The 24,123-nt window shown below is 39.5% G+C and overlaps 1 protein-coding gene across 2 annotated transcripts in view; it reads left to right on the top strand.

Moving 5' to 3' along the window:
• The window catches only part of MOB2 (MOB kinase activator 2), a 115,969-nt gene that overhangs the window by 51,508 nt on the left and 40,338 nt on the right, over nucleotides 1-24,123 (top strand). Inside the window, exon 1 of one of the 2 annotated variants that reach the window (XM_040067910.1) lies at nucleotides 9,217-9,269. The exons of the other annotated variant lie outside the window; for it this stretch is intronic. Within the exon in view, the coding sequence (XP_039923844.1) occupies nucleotides 9,232-9,269 (38 nt within the window). The 5' untranslated portion in view covers nucleotides 9,217-9,231. Of the gene's footprint in view, nucleotides 1-9,216; nucleotides 9,270-24,123 lie in introns of those variants that run through there. 2 annotated transcript variants of the gene reach the window in all.

The following is a 24,123-nucleotide window of genomic DNA, read 5'->3' as shown; positions in this document are numbered from 1 at the left end:
CAAACGGCAAACTTTAAACACTGGAGATTTATCTAAATTCACCATGTGTAAGTTGAAATTCTGTAATAAGAATTCTATTTTATGTGTATAGAAGGAAAGGCTCAAGCAGGTGCCCAACCTCCTCTCGAACATAAGATCCAGCCTCTGTGACTAGCACGTTTGTGTTTCAGCCACTGCAGTTAATGAAGCTGTGTTCTGACCGAAAGAGATGGGTAGATACAACTAGAAATGTTAAACCAGATGACTCTACTCTTAGTATTCCTTTTAATTCTTGGAAGAAGTAAAAATGGAATCTGTAAAGAGGGAAAGCATGACAAAAGTGCAGTCTTAATAAAGATATGTAGGTGGAAAAGATTTTTTTTTTTTTTTTTTTTTGGTGGGGAAAGAGTGGGCTATGAGCTTTTCTATCCTCAGTCATGCTTGAAGGAAAAAAAAGTATTTGATCATTATATTTCCATATGGGCCTAAACTGGTAATGGTTAAAATCTTCCAGGAACCTTTGCTATGAAAGGATGTTAAAACCTAAAAAACGTGGTGGCTTTCAGGGAACTCTAACCTGTTGTAAGAAGTTTTTTGACTTCGTTAATTGGGCAGTTAGTTTCTAAAATTTAAACTGAGTCACTCCTTGGTTTTCAGCCAAAACTGGTTCTCATCTAACCTGGATCTTCAAGATTACTTGCTCCTCTTAAGTTGTCCTTCATCTATGTAATGGCACAGTAAAAGGATAAGAATTCCACTGGCAGCTTGGAAATTCTGCTTTTAATGTTAAATTACTCCATCTTTTGCCAGAAGGAAGCTGTTTCATTCCCAAGATAGGACTGTTTGCTTTGTTCCCTCGATCATCTGTTGCTACTGAAGAAGCATATTACCATGTCCCTGAAGGCATTTAAGATCAGCTTTCTAGGCTAAATGCTTTTATGATATGACACTGCATATGGGGATGGGATACCATATGTAGGCAAGGAGTTAGGGTTTTTCTTGCGTTGTAGTTTTTCCCACTGTAAACTCGAGGCACTACTTGTCACTGGAAGTCTGTAAAAGCAGAAGCGTGGCCAGGCAGCAGTTGTGCAAAGTTTGGATGAAATTTAGTGGTGGGTGTACAGATTTTTTTGTTTGTTTGTTTGTTTGTTTTTCACTTGAGAATGGTAGCATATAAAATAAGAATCTTTGAGACTTTGTCTACCATATTGCCTTGAAAGCTGAGTTCCATGATCAGGAAAAATGTTTAAAGAAGGTCTGTGTGTGCCCACAGATGAGAGAATGAAGGGCCGTTGCTGGGAACTCAAATGCAACTTCTCTCATATAAGGTGTTTTGAAAGGCAGGAGGCCTGGGCACTGACGTTTGAATTGAGAGTTGAAGACTTCTCAATTACATTATTCTTTCATTTGATGTTTGGCTTTGCATTAGTCACTTCATCCCACTAAATCCTAGACTCTGTATTTTGACTGCCTGAGTGTTTCCCAAAGTGTTGTTATGCCTGCTTTACACTTTGAGAAGAGAGATACCAAAGTGGAAGATGCCAGCTGGTAGATGTAGCAAATTTTTCGTTCGTATCAGGGAGTATTTTCTAGCTAGCAGCTCTCTGATCTTGAAAGTCCAGTAGAGTTTTACTTCACATTCACTGCTGTGCCTGTGCAAACACAATGAAAATGCAGCATGTGGATCGTGCCCTGTGTTGTCTTATCCTCAGTAATGGGGAAAGACAGAAACAGCACTGACTTTCTGATTCTGTTTCCAAGTGGTTTCCTTTTATCTGCTTCACTTTATAGCCATTTCCTCCTGGGTTTTTCCACTGTAATGACTCTAACAATCACTGACACAGGTTGCAGGGATTGAGGGCTTTTTTCCAGAGTGCTGTTAAAATTTCCAAAAGTGCTATGTAAATGTTAGTTAATGTTCTGATGCTCTCAAATATGAGGTCCAGACTCTGACTGGGGTGAAGTATTCTTGCCTTTCTTTGAAGGATAGATGACTGGACTTATGCCTGGGATTTGTCTGCAAAGACTTTTTGTTGAACATTTAGGATCTAGCAAAAATGTGAATAACAGCAGCCAAAGTCAAATTTGGCGAGGGTTTTGTTAGGATCACCTAAAAAGGCCAGTGTTCAAATGATTTATGCTGCTGCCTTTGCCACTGACACACAAAGTATTTTTCACTTAGCACTTCAGAGAAGCAGTTCCATTATGTCCATTAATTTGAAGTACAGAGTAATCTGCAAAAATAATACTGTATTTATTTGTTTTGAGACAGCCAATTTGCTTCTCTCTAAAGGTAAAGCATAAAGGATGTCTGATAAGTGACTCTACAAATGCAGTATGATTTTTTTTTTTATGATCAGAATTTATTCATTTTATCATGAGATGTACTCAAGTTTCCATTTTTGTCCTCTTCATACCAGCCAGCAACTGACAGATTAGCTTAAAGCTCCTGAATGTAGTTATTTTCCTGCAATGTATGTGTTGGTTTTACACTTTCTTATTGTAAATCATTGGTGTCCCACCCCCAGTTCCCACACATAATTCCCTGGGTGAAAGCCAACCATATTCCACGGGTGCAGAAGTATTAATCCTTTGTCGAGATTGGTACTGGATACTGAAGTGCACAGTTCATCAGTGTGTTCCTTGCCAGGTAAGCATTTTTGCTTACTTTTGCACAGTCCCTTCTGAATTAGGATCTGCTCTCAGATTTGTTCTCCTTTACAGCTGTAAATGTTAAATTCCTTGAATAAATCATTTAATTTATAATGCTTAGCAGTAAGCCTGTGTATCAGCAATCTGAATTTGGGATTAAAGCAAATTCCCTTTACCCTTGTGTGAGAGGTGCATTCCAGAGTCCCTTCAGTGTGTCAGTGCAGCAGCAGGGGTGGTAATGGAAGAGATGAAGGAATCTTTGAGTATACTGGGGAGGATGTGCCAGACCAAGCTCATAATCAAGTTTAAAATTAGATTCAGAGTGAGGGCCTGGTACTTTTCATTTGTTTCAAATTTAAAATATTATAGTGACTGAGCACATACTGTATACCTGTTGTACTCACCTATATTTGGCATATGTTCAGTTTTATAAAACTGCTCTGTGTATTATCCATATTATCCAGTTGTATTTCCTGATACCTCCTGCTTTTAATGATTTGTTCTGTATTTGACCAAAATTACAGCCTTTCTTAAAGTATTTAAAGAATTTTCCTTCCTTTACTTTCTTAAGAGCTCTCTATTAAAAAAATTTTACTTGTTGAGTATGAGGGTTTTGTACTGGAATCTGGGTACTGTTTCATTATTAACAAAACCAATGTAGCTTTAAACATTTTTTTTTAGTTGAAAAATTGCTTGTAGCTTTTAACACCTTAGTGTAAGACCACTTGGCTAAATTAAAGAAAAAAGTGAGAGGATAAAAGGAAAGAAGCCAGCTGTGCCACAGAAAACTTGACTGTTTTTCTTTCTGCTTGTTTTGCAGGCTTCAGGGATTTGTATGTACCTAATTGTGTTTAATTTTAGCTAAAGTCTCTTTCTCAGAAATATCTCTCCTCTTCTCTCTCTGTGGTACTTCCAGACTTCTCCTGGATTGTATCATTGGCTAAATTTTGCAGCAGAGACTTTTATACCGACTGGGACTTGTTGGGTGGAGCATGTTGGTAACTCATACAGTTCTTTCCTGTTCTTGGGCTGAAGGGGCAGTGCCTGCTCTAAATTACCTGCTCACTGCTCTTGCCAAGAACATCAATCTTCTCTTACTATTTTTTATGTTACTTTATGAGCCTTCCTTTGAGATGGACAGAGTTTTGGGGGCTGATCTGAATGGGGGTCTTCATGCTCTACAGCCCTTTGCCAGAGTTATATAAATACCTGTCGTCCCCCGTGCCCATCTGAGTGAATCAGCGCAGCCTTTGCCTCCCACTAAAGCATTTCTTTAGCCACAGTAGTTTTGTTAACCCCGTGTAAGGATCCCTCTCTAATACCAAATCTAATTACTGAATTCTGCCCAGCTGCTCCTGTTTTCAAAACCTAAAGATCATTTAAAGTAAATCAAAAAGAATGCATTTGAGTACCGTCAAGTCCAATACCGAACTTTACATTACATTAACTCTTTTGGCTGGCCCTTTCAAAGAGTGATGTGCCTGTGTTCATTTGCTCCAAGCCTATCTCCAGGAAACTGCCCTAAGTGGGGGATCAAAGCAGGCAGTGTGCCAGAGGTTTGTGTTTCAGACAGTTTGGCACACACTGAAAGCTTGGTCTTTCCTGTATAAAGCCATGGGCAGATGCCCATTAAGAATGATTAGGTAAAATTTTTCAAAAGGCCTTGTAAAATGGTGTGTGTGGTTCTTTTACTTTCTTTTTTTCTCCTCATCCCATATCCTCTTACTTGAGACGTTTTGTGTGGGTGTGTATTTTTTTCTAAATTTATGAGCCCTGGCTTTTGCCCTTGTCCGGTAGAAACTGCTCACCCACCCTTTTCCGTTTCCAGGCGGATTGCTGTTCTGTTATTACAGTTCTGTAACTTTCTCCAACACTGTCCTGGTTTGCTTATTATAAACAACTTGCAATAACCCTTTCAGTGCTGCTGTCATTTTTGCTTTAAATCAGGACTGCCTGTTATGGCTTTCTCTTTGGGTATAGGAAATGTATTACAGTTTTAATTTGTATATTGACCATTGTAGTGTCCCCACACAGAGCTTTTTTCTTTCTTTTCAATACTAAGCCAAAGTCTCCAGTGTAACAGGATTTCTTTACGAGTTTGGCAAAGAAATCTCTTCAGCTCTGGAGCTGAGGCAGCAGTATCTTCAGATGCCAAATGAATCCAAAGAATTTGGGAGTAACATTTACATCTAGCTATGTCTTAGAGTCAATTTTCCTGTTCTCCTTCGTCTCTTTTCATTTCATTCTCTTTACATTTTCATTCGCTGTCAAACAACAATTGATAGTGATATGTAAGATCTTTGTTCCTCTAATATCAGTGTTTAAATTAAGTCTGAATTGTGTAAGTAAGTAGGTAGAAGTAAAGTGAACCTGGCTGACCTTTGGTGCAGTGCTGTAAGTGTATAATCAGCCCAGAAAAGCAACCTCAAATTTGTTTCTTGTAACAGTTCCGTATTTCACTGATTATCTTGGGAATTAAGTTGGACAATCCTTAAATACAAGTTATGATGCAAGACAGTAGAAAACAAGGTCAAGCATTAAGTTAGTGGGTATTTTCCAGGAGAAAGAGAGTAAATTGTTTCCTTAGTAATCAAATAGACAAATTCAAATAGATTTTTCAAAAGAGGATCAACAATACGCCTACAAAATGACAATAAATATACTGCAGAAATAACTTTTTAACACTTGTGAAAACCGTAGATTTGGCAAATAGGGTACATATGTGCACTCTGTCTCTTCTCTTTCCTGACCAGATGTGGAGAACTGAGGTTGCTAGTGAGTATTTCTTTTTAGATGTAGAAAGATGTTTCGTTCATATGCAAAGCTCCCCCTGGATGAATAATTAGGTTGTGAGTGTACTATAAGTCTGTCCAAGTAGTGGAGGACTGGCTATTCTCTGACTCAGCCTTTTAAATGTACTTAACATGTACATTTCTTTATTAAATGGGAATTTATTTAATAGGAATTGAAATAGATCTTTTAATGATGTTTTCAAAGCTGAAAGTAGATGGGGCATGGTTGAAAATGGTAAATCATCCATGCTAATTTATGTTATCTAAAGAACTCTGAGCTAATGTCCAGAATAACTAGACCAAATGGTGCTGTTGAAATTCCCCTTGGAAGTGGAACAGTAATTGGATGAATGTTTAGCCTGTGAACAAAAAATCCGTGCTAAAGTTTATGGATTCCACTTGGGAAAGGCAATAAAAGGGAACTGGGCTGTACAAATACTTTATTTGTCAGAAGGGATCTTAAGGAGACATAAAGATGTTTTCCCTTCTCCCATGTGCCTTCCCCACAGTGAGGATGATTCAGCTTGTGTATGGTCTCTGGAATGCGTACGTGTAGGGAGAGAGAGGAGAAGAGGATTTCTTTAGGTGCAGCTAACTGAAAATACTGTAGGAGATAATGTCTACAGCACATTGCCTCATCATGGAGTTGCCTATTCAGCGAGTTTATCATCTTTCTGTTGACTGAAAATAAGGGGCTTTTTAATCTCTGTTAACAAAACACATTTCTCCAGAAGCCCTCTCTGAAGCAGGAATTAATTGTTTCTGAAGAGGCTGTGTTGGCAAGTAGGCTTAGCTGTGTTTCTGTGGTAAGTTCTTTTGTCCATGATAGCATTTTGGGATCCCAGCATCGATGTGGCTGACTCTGGCTCTGATTGGACAGTTTATATTTAGTTGCTGGTTTCCTATAATAGTTTTCAGATGGAGATGTTAAAGAACACATACCCTTGTGCTGCTGCAATCCTGAAAGAGCACGGGGGAGTGAAAAAGAAGAAAAGGAATTGATATCTTTCTGCAGAAGTCGAGTTTCGAAAAAAACAGCAGAATTCTGAAATGAATTTTTTTTAAAATTAGGTAGCCAGTGAAAGTGAAGTGCTCAGAAAATTCATGGGTAAATCATTTAAATTTTGTATCCAGAAAGGTGCTTTAAAAAAGCTGTGGGATGGTCTGTGGTGGTGTTTGTTTGTTTTGTGTGTTTTTGGTTTTTTTCTTTGTTTGTTTGGCTTTTGGTTCTTTTTTTCTATTTTTTTTTTTTTTTAATTACCAAAAATTAGAATTCTCCAGTTTAGAATAGTAGTTAATTGCTGTTAAGTAATAGCTACCAGCCACCTCCTTATGACAGCTCCCATATTGCTGGTGCACCTCCAATGCAAGTTAGGAGACATGCAAAAAAGCCCCGTGTCATATATGATTCAGTTATACTGTCAGATGTATCTTTTATTTCCAGTGAAGCTGCAAACATACCTGAGCCTGGATTTAAGGTGACATCTCTAAAACCTCATATTCCAAGAAGAAAACTGAGTCCAAGTTTTCATTTGAGATGGGCTTGCAGAGCATTTAGAAATGATCTTTACGTAGCATTTTTGATTTATTAACGTTAACTTTATTTTTTTTTATTCTCTAAATGATTAGCCAAATAAATTGTCCTAGTTTACTTTGAGAAGCTTCCAAGAATGTGTCCGTGCTTTACTCACGTAAAGGACCGTGGGGCCTGACCATAGCAACTGGAATAATTATGCCCTGGTCCCAGCCAGTACATAGGTAGGATCTTCGTAAAGCTGAAAAGAACGTGAGGTATCATTCTCTCCCAGAATGTATAGGATAAAAAACAGAGCCTGCCACTACTGTGCTCATAATGTAGTGCACCTATTTGGAGTCTTGGCCACTCTGTCTTATTTTAAGGAGGAATTTTTAAAGCATGCTCTAGTCTGGTTTGACTTGAGCTAGTTTGTGTCATGGTTGCACAGCACAATTTTAATTTTTTTTCTATCAGCTGGAACTGGGAGTAAATCGCAGGAAGGTAGGGATGAGAGACCCCTGCAGAGGTCACCTAGTCAGTACCCAGCTCTGGAGCATGATCATCTCAAAGGCCTGCAATAATGCAGGCTCTGTAATCTGTTCCTGTGCTTAAAACCCAAATACACACACATACCAAGCAAAATAATCCTAACCTGGTGTGCTTCTTGCTTAATTCAAATGCCTTTGTGATGGACAGAGCAGGAAGAACATTTTGTTTTCTATATCTTTACGTTCTTGTTTTTCTCCCTCAGTTTTTGCATCTGTAAGACAGATAATCTTGATGCTCTCTGGGCTCCAGCTAATTCTACATCTGCCTTCAGCTAGCGTGCCATGGGTTGAGCACAGTTCTTCACATTAGACCAGACAGATGCTGAGAATTTCTGTCCTGCAGATGCAGCATGTTTGTATGGCTCAGTTTCATTGCCTTTTATCAACAGGACCACGTTGATTTCTTCAGCCTGTAATTCAGTGTAACTCTTTTTCTCTTAACGTTTGTGTATAGATATTCTTGATTACATCTGCCTGTATAATCTGAGGTACCTACAAAGAAATAAAGTGGTTTTGGGGGTGTTGGGGGGTTGTTTTGGGTTGGTTTGTTTTTTGGGCTGGTTTTCTGTAACTGTTAAACTACTTAAAATAAAACTGCAGGCTTGACAAGCATACTGACTATAGATATTTGAGCCTTTAAGATAAGAATAATGTTTTACTCGGGCCAGAATTCTATGGGATTGATTGCTTCTGTTTTGGTTAGGTAGTGAATATTTAAATCTTTTTATTTGTCTAGTGTTCAGTTTTCCCATTATCCTAAAGCAGTTTTACCTGGGCCACAACTGATGGTCATTTCAACTTCTGTTGATAAAAATATTTTTCATGTGATTTATTACTTAAGTGCGTGTTGATCTGCTCACAGACAGTAAATGATCAACAACTACCTGGAGTGATTTTTGCATTGTGCGGTAGACTCACCAGGCATTAAGCTGTGTGCAGCTGTTTGGTTCACAGCTTCCAGGCAATGGCAGGGTGAACAGAAAGGGGAGGAAAACAGCCTCATCAGAGACAGTGCAATCCTGTGATTTATGCAAGGCAGCTTGCCCGGCACTGGACTGCTAGAGGATATTTGTCTCTGCAGCATTCGAGCGTGACTTTAGATCTGCCTGTTTTTAACCTACTACAAGGAAAAGAATCATTTTAACCTCTAATCGTATGTCCCTTTCCACGTGTGTAATTTCTGACTTAATATTGGGGGGGGGGGGGGGCGCGGGGAACACCCAAGCAAAAAAGGCTGAGTATTTGTTATCTAGGGCTTCTTGTTTTGCCTTGTGCTCTGGGGGTAGTGTTTGAGCAATAGTTGCAGCTGGGCTGGTGAGCAGGAGGGAATAGATCTGAAGCTGCTTTCAGGCTGTTCAGAAGAAGAGCAGCTCACTGATAAATGACAGCTTTCTACAAAATTTATTCTTACGTGCAGGGGTAGCTTTAGATACTTTATAAAAAAACTCCTTCTCTGTGAGTTTTTGCTGCTTTTCCCTAGTGGCTCCAAGGATTTGTGAGAGGTGTGTTGGGGAGATTTTACACCTCCAGACTCCTGTTTGGCTGCAGGCAGTTTCCTCTGGGCTTCCTGCTCAGTGGCTCTGGTGGTGGTTTCGAATTGTTCCCCACTGATGACTCAGAGAGACAGGAAAGAGATCCCCTGGTGAACAAAAAGTGCAACCACCACACAGGTGCCTGTATTCTGGTGTTCCAGAGGACAAACCACCTCATTTTGGACTTTTTCCTAAGATTCTTATCTGCAAGTATGAGACTCAGGAGGAATGGGTCATACACGCTGAACGGGTAAGAGAGAGCCTGCATCCTCTTTTGAAACTTCATCATTAAAACCACGTGAAAACAGAAGCCTTTATTTTCCTTTCTTGTGACAGGGTACATGAAATAATGGCCATATTTTTTGTCTCAAAAAGAATAGATGATCACAGCGTAGGAAATGTGCAGCTTATTTGTTTTCTTCTGAATCTTGTTAGGCTTGCTTTTATAGTGCATTTGGTGGGGGCAGGTTAGAGTTGTCCATATGTTAAAATGAGTTGGATCTGCTCAGTAAAGCCATAAAACATTAGGAATTCTCTGATTCCCGAAAAAGTGCCTGTGGTAATTATTCTAACTATTTTCCAGCTTTTGATACAAAAAAGAGCTAAACTCATTAAATGTGATGCTCCCTGCCACAGAATGAAAATTACTTTAAATTTCACCAGATTGAAAAATTATTTTAAGTTTTTACTGCTTGAAACTACTACTCTGAGTTGGTTTACTAGCTTTGTGGTTTTAAAAATACTGATTTTTTTTTTTTCCTCTTTGCTGTTACATCTTCTCAGTAACAGGGAATATACCATAACTGGAAAGATTATAATGAACTAAATATTCCTTGTTCAAGGAATTTTATAAAAATTAAAAAGAGAGAATTTTCAGGTTGTGGGTTTTGGTTTTTTTAAATAATCGCATTTGATATTTACTAAAGTGGATTCTTGTGTGTTTTCATACGATGTAAGTTTTATTTCTGAGCACAGCTTAGCTGGTCTGAAGAGGACTTGTACTTTCACTGCGCAGTGGTGACTGTTTACTTGCAGGCGGCAGGTGACTTGACAAATGAAGAAAGTTGTTAGTCTTGGAGTGTCACTTTACTTAGCAGCCTCTAACCCTCAGTAATGAGTAAATGCTGTGGTAAGTGCTGCATGGTGCAGCTGCCTTAGTGCTGCGCTCCTGAAAAGCCCAGATGCGTTTTGGATGTGCTTCAGAGTACAGGTGTGCAGGATAACCCCACGGTGCCCCATTGCTTTAAAGTCACGGTCCATGCTGCAGCCGAGTGACAATCTCTGCACGGGAGAGGCCAATCCCAGCCCAGATGGATTGGGAATACTTTGGCAGTGTTGTTCAGCTGGACTGCACTGGGTTTTGCCTCCACTGGTTTGCCCAGTGCTGCTTAGAAGGTTCTTTTGCTTTGCCAAAATAGGTTTACATTTGATTTTTTAAAATTCCAAAATTTGATTTGGATTAGGTTTTCTTAATGTCAGAGTAGATGGGTGTTAACATCTTCCTGGCACATCCACATTTTTTTATGACTGTAATAAAAATGCCATCATCTGACTGCATACAAGATCAAACATAATTGAAAGTTACAATCTTACAGTGTTTGGCTTTAAGCTGTAAGATGCATTTGTCCCTCAGTGGGATTGGGTTTGTAGTAGAGAGGCTAAGAATATATTCTCATTAACTTGGCTTTTTTGCAGAGGTTTGTGACCTTGAGAGATTATCTCAGAGAGTCAATTAAGACATGATACTGAAAAGCAAAAGGTAATGGATATTGCTTATGCTAAAGGATTTTTTTTTAGACTTTAGTTACAAGAAACATAATCTTTAATTGATTTGAGTTTTATTAAAAATGAATGCATGGTATAGAGCTTTAGGGAAATATATTGTGCAAGATCACCCTGTGCATGTGTTCTGCCTTGTTCTAACTTGCAAGATGATGCATAATCATTTTAAGGAATTTCACTTGTTGTGGCCCAGTGTGTTCCTGGCTTTACATTTTACAGTGAGCATTTAACTGGAAGTGTTGTATTACAGTGAGTAAAGCCAGTGGCACCCAAAAGCCTGCATGAAAAAGAAGCTTCAGCTGTGAGTTTGTGGGAGACTTCAATATTATCTGATTCTAACATGCTGATCTGCTTTACTTTATTAAACAACAGATGCTGAGGAGTTGATTTATCTAATTAAAGAAATTCCTTTTATGTTTATCTCTTGCTTAGATGGTTTAATAATGCAAGGTAATGGAAAAAGAGCTTCCAGTATGTTTTCCTGTTTAGCCTAAACTTTTGCCATGTCAGCAGAAAAGCTTGTTTTGATCTTCAAGGTTTTTTGTTTGGGACAGCGTGTTCCACTTGTCAGGTGGAGAGGCACCCTGTTGTGCAGGTCACTTGAGGAGAGGGCAGCTCATTGGGGTGGAGTGTTGCAGGGCAGATAGCTACTGTGGGAGTGCTCTTTACAGTGCAGTGCATGAAAACTTTATTATTAAAAAACAAGCAACCCCCCCCCCCCAAAAAAAAATTAACAATCACATGCAAAAAAACCCCAAAACAAACCCCAACCACCCCCCCCAAAAAAAAAAAAACAAACCAAAAAAAACCCACCAAAACCAAAAAACCCAAGACAAAACAAGAAAAAAGGGGGTTTTAAACAAGGTTGGGTAGCAAAAGTCATCATGATAATAAGTTTTTTTCATTGGGTATGATTTGGTCAGGCTCTGACTGCAGTTGTAAACTCATAAAGGGGGAGAGAGATTGCAGGGGGAGGTGAGATACTTGAAGATATTTTCCAACCTAATAGCAGCAAAAGGCCTCCCCTGCCTCGCTTTTCTGCTGTTCCATTTCACCTCACTTGACTAATTCTTACTCATGTAAGAACTGTACAAACATAAATGAGAAACACAACTAAAATCCAGAGTTTCACTTAGAAGCAGTGATTTATAGGCATTCTTTGAGCAGGTCTCACTGGACATGGGCATGTTTGCTCTTGCTTGTGGAGACAGAGGGATCTGGTGCTGAGACTCATCAGGGCACAGTGAGTTAGAAGACCCACTTTATCCTGCTGAGACTGAGGTAGAAATCTTACCTGCCAGCATCTCTTTGACCATGTTGTTAAGTCAGCTTTTCTGTTGTGTGCTATCCTGCCGTATGCTGATTGTATTTCTTTGCATTGCAAAGTTTCTTTGTATAAATGATCTCTTTTGAAGGTCATACTAGCTTGGGAGATATTGGTTTATTTGCTTGGTGCTGTGTTGTGACACACTGACACTGAAAAATGCACTAGTGCTGTAATCATTGCAGCATAATTTTTTTTCTCTTTGCAATTGCTAGTTCTTCTTTTGTCCCTTTACCATTTGGAATTAGTGATTACTCAGTATGTATTTTTGCAGGCTGTTAGGGTGTCAAATAACAAATATTGTTTACTATACATCTGTTTCCTCTTCTTCTCCTAAATACCTGAGTTTAAGGAAGGGTGTAAATCCAAGCCTGCATTTCACAAGACATGACCTCAGCTCAGCTTGAACTTTGGTCATGTGGTCTAAACTTCCTGTGTCTTTTAGATCATAATGTACAGGCCTATGCATTCCTATAACCTTCATAATGGTGCAGACAGAACTGTGCCCTTCTGGTGTCCCTGCACAATGGCCATGGCCTCTGCAGGAAGGCTTTGCTGCAGTGCTAAGTAGATTGTCCAGTTGCACAAGTGAACACCTCTGTTGGACAGCTGGCAACTTGCTGACTTCCCTCCCAATAGCATAGGGAATACTGACCAACAGCCTACAAGATAAAAATTGCCCCCACACTGGGCTTTGTGATGATCCTGGCCAGAGACCCACGTGATGATTCTCTTCTGCTTGTCATGGTATTTTTGACGAGGCCAAGTGACCACATTTGGTCTGAAAGTTCAGGATCAGAAGCTTGTCAACTGTGTGAAGATGGCTGTTAAAACTGAGCAGTAATCTCTGCAAATCCAGTGGCCGTCCCAAACCTATGGTGATGGAACTGAACAGCGTGTGCAAGAGATTATTTCCTGAAACAAATGTGTAGCACAATTTAAAACATTTAGATGTTAAGTAAATAATTATTATCTTCTCATCATTGCCCTACCGACTCTGCACTGCTGAATAACTGCTGTGTGGTATGTTCTCCTGGGACATTAAGTGCCAAAAGAACACAGCGAGATCATGCATTCAGAAATCTGGTGGGGGTGAAAGCTTTAAAAACGCAGTATTTGCGGTTCAGCACCTCAGTGCCTGTGCTGCTGAGGAACGCTTGCTCAATTTTCCTAAAGGGTTTGTTTAGCTTGTGACATCGTTGCATCCGTGTTTCACCCGAGAGTTCAAATAATTTGACATTTCCCCTCTGCTCAGCGCTGCCCTGGGCCCTTGTGAAAATGTTCTTTTGAGTTCCACTCTTCGTGGAAGGGATATATATATATATATTTTTTATTATTTTTATTTTTTTTTTCCTGCATTCTTGGGTCTGTGTGTACATGAAGGTGATTATATAGTGTCACAGTCAGAACTAACCACTGCTTTGAAACAAATTCAAGTTGGACAGGGACAAAATACTTTGGAATATCTTAATGATTAATGGATGCTCACTGACCGATAAAAAATATTGTTGGCCCCAAGATGTTTCCTCTTCTCCAAGCTACTGCTTTAAACTAATGATTTTTGATTTTGAGCCAAGCACTGAAACTGAAAAAGAATTTGTTTTTCTTGTGGGCTTCCATCTTACACTGATGTAAAGCAAGCCAAGGAGGGAAAGTAGTATCTTATGTTTGTTTTGCCCAAAAAAGTTGAAATCGGAAAGAACACAGTAAGTCTGCTTCAGAAGGCCTTTTTATTAAGTCTCATTGCAACTGCAGGAAAAATATCTTTGAAGGATGTGACAAACAGCTCATGAAAGCCTGTTGAAATAACTCATCTGGCAGACTGAGGTAGCATGAGCACCCAAATATCTTATCTGAGGAGAAGCAGCTGTTTGAACTGCTTTGCAGTCCTCCCAAATTACCACATTTTCTGTCATGAAAAAAGGGGAAATCTAATGGTAGCAGTTGCAGACTGTTATCCTTGGAAAGCACAGCACAAATTTATCAGATTAGTGCCAAAACCATAGATTATCCACTCCAGGAGTTTTTTTGATTGGGAATCCAGTTTTGGAGAGTAGTCTTTAGAGTGCTTTATGGTGTCAGAAAGTGCAAGCCAAGGTACAAAATGCCAGTACTCCTGGCTGAGCTCTGCCTAGCTGGAGGTATCTTAGTACTTTCTTGGTCAGCTATAGCCCTCTCCTCATTTGTAACTTAGTTATAGGTTTACTCCTGCACTTTCTGAAGCTGACAGTGATCTTCATTCACGTTTCAAAGTGCGATGGTTTCTCATATGTCAGTAAAATGCCCTTATTTTTCTGCTTTTTGGAGAAGGAGTGTTGCTGCAGTGTGTGCAGGGATGGTGTTTCAGTAGTGTTTGTTTGCGTGTAGACATCTAAGGCAGCTCTGACTGCTGGGTGTGTACAGAGGTAGAACAGCCCCAGAGGACAAGCAAAATGTGGCAAATACTCTCATGCTATATACAACAGAAGTTTCCTTTAAAAAATACTTTGCTCAAGTCTCTCACTCCACTCCCCTGTATCCCATGTTTACCATTCCATTACTGCACAGTGATAGAGCCAAATGATGGGGACAGGATTCCAGTCTCGCACCATTTCCCACATGTGGAAATGGTTTCTGACTGTTTCTGGCCACTGCTGCCCCACTGTGCTGTAAAGGTTCATTCCTGCAGGTTCTGGCTCCTGTGTTCTTCCCTGTGCTCTGCCTGAGGGAGGCCCCATTTGTTTTACTGTTGGCTCTACTGCAGGAACAGTATGGAGAGGTTATGGAGCCATCAAAAGCTGGAGAAAGAGGGTGATAATGAACGCAAGGGTCCTGAAAGCAAGCAGCAGGAGTGACAGTAGGTTCCCCTGTCACCCTGTGGTGACTGTAGCTTACCATTTGCAGCAATTCCAAGACATTTTGGCATTATTTGTGCATCCTGGGCACTCCTGCTACTGTCCGCGTTACTCTGTTTGTTAAGTTCAAAATGCAGTGCAAAATACCAAACCACTTCTAGAACTGTAATTCTGGATCTTTGAGTAATTCTTCACCTTCAGGAATGGTGTTTGTTTTATAAAGGGTTGGGAGTATTTTTTTTTCACTTTAAACTGCTTGAACTATTCACGCTGAGAAAATTGTAGAAAGCAGTTTGTAGCAAGTTGGGGGTTGTTCAGCCTGGAGAAGAGAAAGTTGTGTGGAGAACTCACAGCAGCTTTCCAGTATGTGAAGGGAGCCTACAGGGAAGCAGGAGAGGGATTCTTTATCAGGAACTGTAGTGACAGGAGCAAGGAGTAAGGGGTTCAAACTGAATGAGGAGAAGCTCTACCGTGAGGGTGGTGAAGCACTGAACAGGTTATGGGGAGGTGGTGGATGCCCCATCCCTGGCAGCGTTCAAGGCCAGATTGGATGGGGCTCTCAGCAGCCTGGTCTAGTGGAAGGTTCCCTGCCCACTGCAGTGGCATTGGAACTTTAAGGTCCTTTTAAGGTCCCTTTCAACCCAGACCATTCTGTGATTCTATTGCCCTTTATATTTAGCCTAGCTGTGCACGTAGGATTTGTCCTACAACGCAAGATTTATGATCTCACATGTGTTTTCTTTGGAATTTTTTTTGCATGCGTGAGCATTCAAAAGTAGCTTAAGCATTTTTATATTCACTAACAATGTATGTGCAAAGGCTTAAACTGCAAGCCTTATATGGGGAAAGTATTATAAATGTGATGCTTCTAAATAAAAGATTTCATTAGAACCTGCACTGTGAGTCATTGTTATTGTATTATTTGTGTTATTCCCAAATATGGATTTGGAACTGGGCCTTCTTCATGGCGAATGCTGCAGATGACTTACAGAAAACAAGTATTTACATTAAATATCAATTTTTTTGGGGGGGGTAACCTCTTTGTCAGCCAGTTATACAGATCACCAGGGCATATAGTGTAAAATAATTTTATAATGTAATTCAGAAACTGCAGTACTCTGTGCCAGTTGATACTTTAGTATAATTTTAGAAAAGTCTTTGCTTGTTTTTTTGTTGTGGTTGTTGTTGGTTTGTTCTTTTTTTAAATACAAAAAAGTGATTAAGACTCAGGCTGTGGTACAGAAGTATGCTCATTTTGATACATACTCTTAAAACTGACCTAATCACTTTGTCTCCCAACTTTTGGAAATATTTACATCAAAGAACAACCTATAGGAATTTATGTTCATTCTCATAGCTTATCTACGTGCAGCTAATAGCCCCTCTTCATGGATATTTTATTAGTCTCTACCAGAAGCAAAGATTTAATTCAGAACTCCAGAATGTGCCGTTGCAGGTCTTGTGTGTGTGTATTCTTCTCTTTCTCTATTTTCTTTTTTTTAATCCCCCCATAGTATATGTACTTAATTAATGGGAATGTCTCACCTCTTGGTATAAAATAATGTTGTGACACAAATTGAAGAGAACTTGCTATTATAGAGAATCTCAGGTGGTAGGAAGTGCTCCTCTTAGGATTTGAGTACTACAAACATGTTCCATTAACAATCTGGGGCCAGAACAGGGAACAACAAAACACTTTAATTTTTTTTTTTTTAATTTTTTTTTTTGGCAACTTCTCTGCCACCTCCCTCTCTCCCTAAATAAACTACTTGCTGGAGTATGTACTGTGGTGAGGGCTTACAATGAAAGTTGTATATATGCATGGTAAGAAGTGTTCACTAAAACTAGCCATATAATTTATCTGTTTTACACCAGAACTATTAACAGCCAAATTTATAGCTCATTAGTGATAACTAGGGGCAGTAAATTAACTGTCAGCTTTTATACCAGTTTCTGGGAATTGCAGATACAGAAGCTTGATATGCAATGGACAGTTTATTTTTCCTTCTTCCCCCTAAGATGCTCTGAGGGCATGAGGGTTTTAATGGGTTGTTACTGTGAAAGGATACTGAATAATTGTATTAATTGTAGCCATTTAAAAAGCATTTTTCAGTGAATTCAGGCTTTCCATTAAGAGAATGGGAGCATGCTTTCTTCCCATGCCCGCTGTCAAACCCTACCTATAACAATGATCGTGTAAATTGAAGTTTCTTTCCCTGTAGCTGTCTTGAGGGGTCTCTTGAATATGGCCCCCTTTTATGCCAAGGAAGAAAAAGTAAAAAAAAAAAAAAAACAACAAACCCAACCTGTTAATGGTTTTAGTCTCCAATTGCCAGAGCTGTGTCCGGCCAACAATGCAGCAAACACCATGACTTTGCTTAGTGCTGCCAGCTTAGCTAAAAACAAAAACCAAACAAACAAAAAAAAGAGAGTTCTTTAACTTACTCTATGTGGGAGAGAACAACAGTGATGGCAAGGGGTGCTAAGGATTAGGAACCTCAAGCACTAGCAAGAGGCTCCTGCTGAATGGGAGGGAGCTGCAGCACCACTGCTGCTGACTTGTGCCTGTTGGGTTTATTGGCTTGGGTGCTTTATTTCACAGCAGTCACGCAGCTACATTACTCAAAGGTGTTGAACACATTATTTTTCAAGACAAGTGTTTGCCTTCCCAGTCAGTTTTAATTATGGGTATATTCAAGATACAGTAACAAGGCATTTTCTGTGGGGCATTTAATCATTTTTTCATTATAATTTGATTTCACGGAGCTTGTAAGAGGATTTTTGTAATGAGTGATGGCTCGCAAAACACTGAAGAGGTATTACACTGACTACATATTTAAATATTTTTATGGGTTTAAGTGCTGTGTGTTTGTAATATGCTCAAGACACTGCACTTAGGATTACTAAAAAAAAAAAAAAAAAAAAAAATTTTTTTTTTATAAGCTCTTAGAGGCTGTTGAGTCTGACTTTGACAAGCACAAGTTTAGGTACCTGTGTGGGAACTGAAAGAAATCAGATTTTTTGGAGATTCATTTAATTTTTTCACTTAAAAAAGATTGATTTCTCAATGGTTGGAATATGACTTTTGAAGAAACAGAGGTGGATTCCCATCCAGACTAATACTAATCTACAGTCTAATACTGAGCAGTCTGGATGTTAGGTGCTTCCTGCAAAGGTGAGTAACATCTCAAACTTAGTACGTGATGCAATCAAGCTATTTTAGGACTTTTCTCCTTGGGTAGCTCATAACTAATAGTGTCAAATCAATATCTTGGTGGGTTTTTTTCCAGTGGAGAACTTACTTTCTGTTCATACTAATTCTTTTTCTGTTACTAATTTTTAATTTGTGTTCCTGATGCACATTTGATCAACAGGTCTGTCCTTTCAAACACACGGATTAATTTTCAAGTGAGTGACCTTCCTAGAAAACCCACACACATTTCTGTCCTAATGACTTTTTTTCCCTCCCTGAGCTAAAGACAATATTACTACTAGTTTATGGTTTCTGAAGTGGAGGTGTAGAACTTTCCTGTGCTCTGGGGAGCTGTATTCTCCACTTGAAACAGCATAAATGAATAAAAATGTCTAGCCACTTTATAAGGCTCATAAGAACGAGTTAACTTGTACAGTTATTGAAAAAGACATTTATTTACATTAGTTGCATTTATGTAAAAGCAAATAAAGTCTGTGCAAGAGTCTCACCACCTAAAAACTCAGGTAAAAATAACTGGTCTTTACATTTATGGGTAAGTCTGCATGAAATATAAATACATTTGAAAACAGCAGCACCAGGGTGAGTAAACATTAGTAAGCCCAGCCATCCTGTCGCTTACCTTACAGTAATTACTGGTCTGCATTTGAAGAACAAATCTTAATGTTGCCAAACTCCACCTTTTTCCTGCCCAGTCTGTATGTGGGAGAGTCTTTATAAGAATCTGTTTCCTGTTTCCCAGACAAGGGAGGGGAAAAATGTGTTTTCTCCCTGTTGTGAATAACAAAAGGCAGGCAGTGAGTGTGTGCCCACGGCAGCTGCCAGCCCAGCGAGAGCCTGCGGACAGCTGCAGCTGAACCAGGGACCCTTGGCCAGGCCCTCGTCAAACAGCCCCTTCTTCCAGTGCCCACCTCACCAGGATCTACCTGCACATTTGTATCAGGAAGAAACCGGCCAAGAGGTGACAGAAGGAGCTGGATGTGTTTTTTTATTAGGCCACTTTGACCCAGTTCTTTGAAACGTAGAAAAGTTGTCATTATTTTCCCCCTTTTTTTCCAGGCTCTTTTCCCAAATCCCTTGTTTTCAGTGTTACGGATTAGTTTTTGTCACAGGCTATTAAGCTTTGAAGAGTGAGTTTTACAAGGAACAGTGGCAGAGCAGGAGCACGTGCTTAAGCCACACAGAAAGTAGCTGTAGCTCTCTCTGACTGCAATCCTAATAAATTTGTAAGGACAGCAAAAATGTACAGGACAGCAACAGAATGATTCTTCTTTTGACTTGGAGGGGTATCTGTAGGTGTGGCAGTCATGTTTCTCCAAAACTACGTCAATTGGTTTAGATTTCAACAGCTATGCCAATTCTGTCCCATATTCTGTGAACAAGAGTAGCTTCAGCCTTTTTCCACCTTAAATTCTGAGCATTTTCCTATTTCAGCACTCCAATTTAAAATAGTACAAACTGCTGGTTTTTTAAAGTAAAATCGACTGCTATGGTTTCCAAAAACAAGTCTTGCTTTCACTGAGGCGATTTCAACCAAGTTAGAGTGCACATCTCTTCTTGATGCTCTCCTTTTAAGTAAAAAACCCATAATTTTACTCTCTGTTGGAGAACTGTGCAGTCAGTAATGCAGTATGTGATCAATAGATGGAGTCACAATGGTCAGATACAGGGCAAATAGAAGTGTGTCACTGTGTATTTGAGAAGTCCTATGAATAAGCTCTCCTAAAAATGCTTCAAGAGAAGTAATGGTTTGGGTTTTTCAGAATGTGATTTTGGAATTATCAGTTCCCATTTCTCTGTTTTGCTCTGGAAAGGAGTTACGTTGTGTGTAAGTTTGCTTTGGCCATCAGCACGTGCACTGACTGTAGGAGTTCTGAAGAGCATTTGGTGGGAGGGAGAATGTCTCTTACTGTTTTGGAGAAATTTAGTGGACTGAATAAATAAGTTGAGCTTTTTATATTCTACATGTATTGAAAATCTGGATAGAATAATAAGTTTCCAACTTTGCTACCACGGCACTCTCAAGAGGAAATAAAAAGTAAGAATTTCCACTTCAGTATGCGCAGAATAGTTTATCAATAGTAAATCTCATAGTAAATCTGATTAATATAAATAGTAAATCTGCTCTATAGCATGAATAAGTATAATGATGAAGCAGTTTGTGTTACAAACTATGTTGTGATACAGGTTAAATATTTTTATTGTCACATTCTTGAAAATTAATTTGTCTGCTGCCCTTTAAGTACATACTAGGATATGGCAATGCAATTTCAAAATAGACAGCTCTCTGAGGATTAAGAAAAGTACTTAAAAAGCATTTCAGACCATGCTTCATCTCCTACATAGAAATGTAATTCCTAGTTGTCCCAGATACATACTCCAAACTTCTACACATTTCAAGTTTCAGACATAATGCTCTGGCTTGATTTCCTTATTTTTACTGCTTAGAGTGATCCTTCAAAGGGTGGTCAGAAAACTGCAAGACTGTGAGGAGATTATTGTTTTTTGATAATCATCAACCACGGTGAGCCATAACCACTGTTTTCTCACAGTCCTCTGATACATGAGTGTGCACTGAGCAGCTCCGCTTGCATTGCATCTCTTCATTCTCAAGTCCCAGCCTTCTATTTCTTTAAGTGTTTTCTTGTGTTCTGGAGCACTTCTGACTTCCTCCAACAGCAGTGCTTAACACCATGTCCTGGCAGCTTGGGACAAGTAGCTATGTGTGATTTTGCTCTGTGATGCTCTTGCTACTCTCATTTATAGGAACTGATGTAGTTGCCCACGCTCGGCTCTGCACGTTTGCAAATTCCTTGCACGAATTTCACTCGATTTCACTCCTAGTTCTTCAAGCATGAGAGTGTGAATCAGGGTTTGGTTTCTCCGTATCCATTCAGCCAATTTTTGAACAGCATTGCAGCTCCTGGATTGTTTAATATTTGTATGTGTACAGAGCAGATGTTTGTTGACTTCATGGAAATGCAAGGCTGTTTGTGAAAGGTTACACAAGCAGAACAAATGCCAAGCTGCTGAGCTGTTTCTCGCTGCCAGTCTGTTTCTCTTAAGCAACAATCTGCTAATAGAAGTTGTTGTACAAAAGCAGGCATCTACAGTTCAGGAGGAAAGTCTGGCATCCTTTGTTGCATGGTGAGAGTACAGGCTTTCAAGTTTTGCTGGAAACTGATTGTCTGGAATTAGAAATGAGGCAGTAAATGAAGCCCCAGAGAGGGTAACCTGCAGCTTTCACTTTTAGTAGAGGTGTAACATATTGAAATTGGGAAATGTCTGCAAGTTCTGACTTGCATAAGCCTTTAGTTTCTCATCCATCAAGTACTTCACTAATCTTCAGTATATATGGAGTGTGTTTATGAGGAAGGTGAGGGCAGGTCATGTTTTTCAGCAAGTTCAGGTATGGTTGGTTATCCTTCCTGAGTTCTGTACATTAAAGTTGCATTTTTTAAGTGAGACAAAGGACAGTATTGATGGAATCAGGGGGCATGACTTACTTTGGGTTCTCTCACTGTTGCTCTCTGAATATGTTCCTTGTAAGGGATGGGAGAAAGCATTTTCCTTTTCTGAGTATAAGAAAGGAAGATTAAGGAAGGCATTGGAGACAGTGGGCACTAAAATGGAACTGAGTGGCTCTCCATGCTAATAGTCACAATAGCAGATGATAAGACACAACTCATTCAAGTTTTAGGCTGTATCATCTTCTCTGCTCCTTCTACACAGTCCCTTGGGTCAAATAATTTGGCTCAAATCAATAACTGCTCTTGGCTCAAGGGTATTACAGCGGAAGCAGCACAGTGATAATTTTATGTGGAAGGAGGATAAAACATTTTTGCTGTGTGCTCTCCATTTGTTTCTTAAAACCTTATTTTGAATGACCATGCTGTGGCTTCCCTCCCTATGGTTGTGGGTGAGAAAGGGGGGAAGAAAAAAAAAAAAGGGATTACAAGAAAAACAACATTTTTTTTCTTTCCCTCCTTGAGGTTTTTAATCAAAGGTAGCATATTCCATGTGGGATGAAATGATTCTAATTGTTACTAAGCTGATTAAATATTTATAAAACAAGAGTTATATTTATAGCTCTTCTCTTTGGATAATGTAAATAAATTGATAATTTAATAGCTTTTTCTTTCCTTGATGAAATAATGAGAAGTAGCATTCTTTCTGTTGACTTGGGATGCAAATATTCTCTGAACTTCTAAATGTGAGAAAACATTTAAAGCTTGCAACAAGTTATTTAATTATTTGGGGAATGGAGATCCAGATGAAATTTTGTATACTTGTTCATCCCTGTTAAGATTTTAGGGGATCTTCAGATCTTTTGAGCAGTTATGCTTTCACTGTTTTGAGTAGGCACTTCAATATCTTCTAAATTAGAAAGGCGGAAAAGACCTGCAGTATTCAAAGACTGAACAAAAAGCTTTCTAATAATGAGGCGTAAGGAGATTTTTTTTTAATTACTCAGCAAGTCTCAAGAGATGAATATAATATCTAACTAATGAAGTTTAAAGAAAGGGAGAAAAAAAGCTGTAACAGAGGAAGGATGGCAATCATAATTGGAAATATGGATGTTTAAAAAAGGAGGTTTCAAATATTCAAAGGATGCGTGGCTTAACAATGGATGTGATCAGCCATTGAAACAAATTACTGCAAAAATAACTGATTTTTCTTGTCAGATACACAGGTTGAAGTGAGATGCCTTTCTGGGAGGTGTGCCTTAGGCTAATGGAGCTTTGGGTTCACTACAGGGGTAACTAGATGGAAGGCAGACAAGAACTGAAGGCTAGTTCTGACGCCAGAACCACTCTGGTTGCTGTGGTGTGCTGGCATAAAGTGTACCCGAGCATCGCTGGGTCTGGGAGCTCATTCTGTGGCCTGGACCTAATTGCGCCTGCTTCCCCAAGGGCCCTTAGAAAGAACCTCCGGACATGGAGCAGCCGCCCTGCCTTGGCTGCCATCTTCTGTGGGCTCCCGAGCAGCAGGTAGGTGGCTGCATCATCCCCTGCACGTGCAGTACCTTTGATTTGTGCAATCCCAGTAAATCAGGCTTTTCAGGGGAGCACTAGGTCGGTTCTGTGGTGTACGAGCCTGGCATGCCACGGGAGGAAACATGTGAATCACCGGGTGGAAAAGTAGGGCGTTACCCGTGTAAGTCTTGTCACTGCTCCAAATGTCTTCTGGCGTTGTTGGTTGGGGTATGAAGAAGGTTTTTGAGAGTACACCTGCACTGGAACAAAGTCAAGTGTACTTATTGGCAAAATGTGTTTATTTTACCAGTATAGCTTGTTTAACTTGGACAGCTCAGAGGCATGGGTGAGAGGTGACTTTAAAACGTGTGTGCAGAGCACAGGTTTCCTCAGAAGTGCTGTGTCTGCACTAGCAGCTCTTTGCTAACTTGCTGCATTTGTGTAGTTAAAATACCTTCTTCGATCAAAAAAGCATCTGTTTTCACTGTAATTAGAATATGTAAGCTGTAAAAAACATAGTGGGAACACAACTTTTGATTTTATCTACAAGGTTAAAACAGAAAAACTCAACCCCAAGAAGGGGCATGCAATGCTGATTATACCTGACAGATCTTGTCTCCATATGAATTTTAAGCTAAGTCTTGCGTGTTTTGTCTTATCTTTAAAACTACTGCTCCCCAACATACCATTATTGATGAAGACAAAGCAATACCCATGTCAGGTGGAAGATCAGAGGAGTTGTACATTACCTGTTTGTTGCTAACAGCTGAATCCATGCTACATCATTCCTTCTCCAGCTGGCTGTTCAAAAGATAAAGTTTTATTTAAGAGCCTTGTTTTCCTAAGGACTCTCAGAATCCTTGGACAGTGGAGCATAGTTACTCATCCTTTTTCTTTGGTATGGGAAGTAAACACCTTCCCTGCCCTAGACCTTCCCTCTTCCATATGGCATACAAAAAGGATCTGATGGGCTGTGG

The sequence above is a fragment of the Hirundo rustica genome, chromosome 6 (genome assembly GCF_015227805.2).
Source record: "Hirundo rustica isolate bHirRus1 chromosome 6, bHirRus1.pri.v3, whole genome shotgun sequence".
In the NCBI taxonomy this organism is placed as follows: domain Eukaryota; kingdom Metazoa; phylum Chordata; class Aves; order Passeriformes; family Hirundinidae; genus Hirundo; species Hirundo rustica.
The sequence above is the reverse complement of the archived record's forward strand: the minus strand, read 5'-3'. Positions and strand labels throughout refer to the sequence as shown.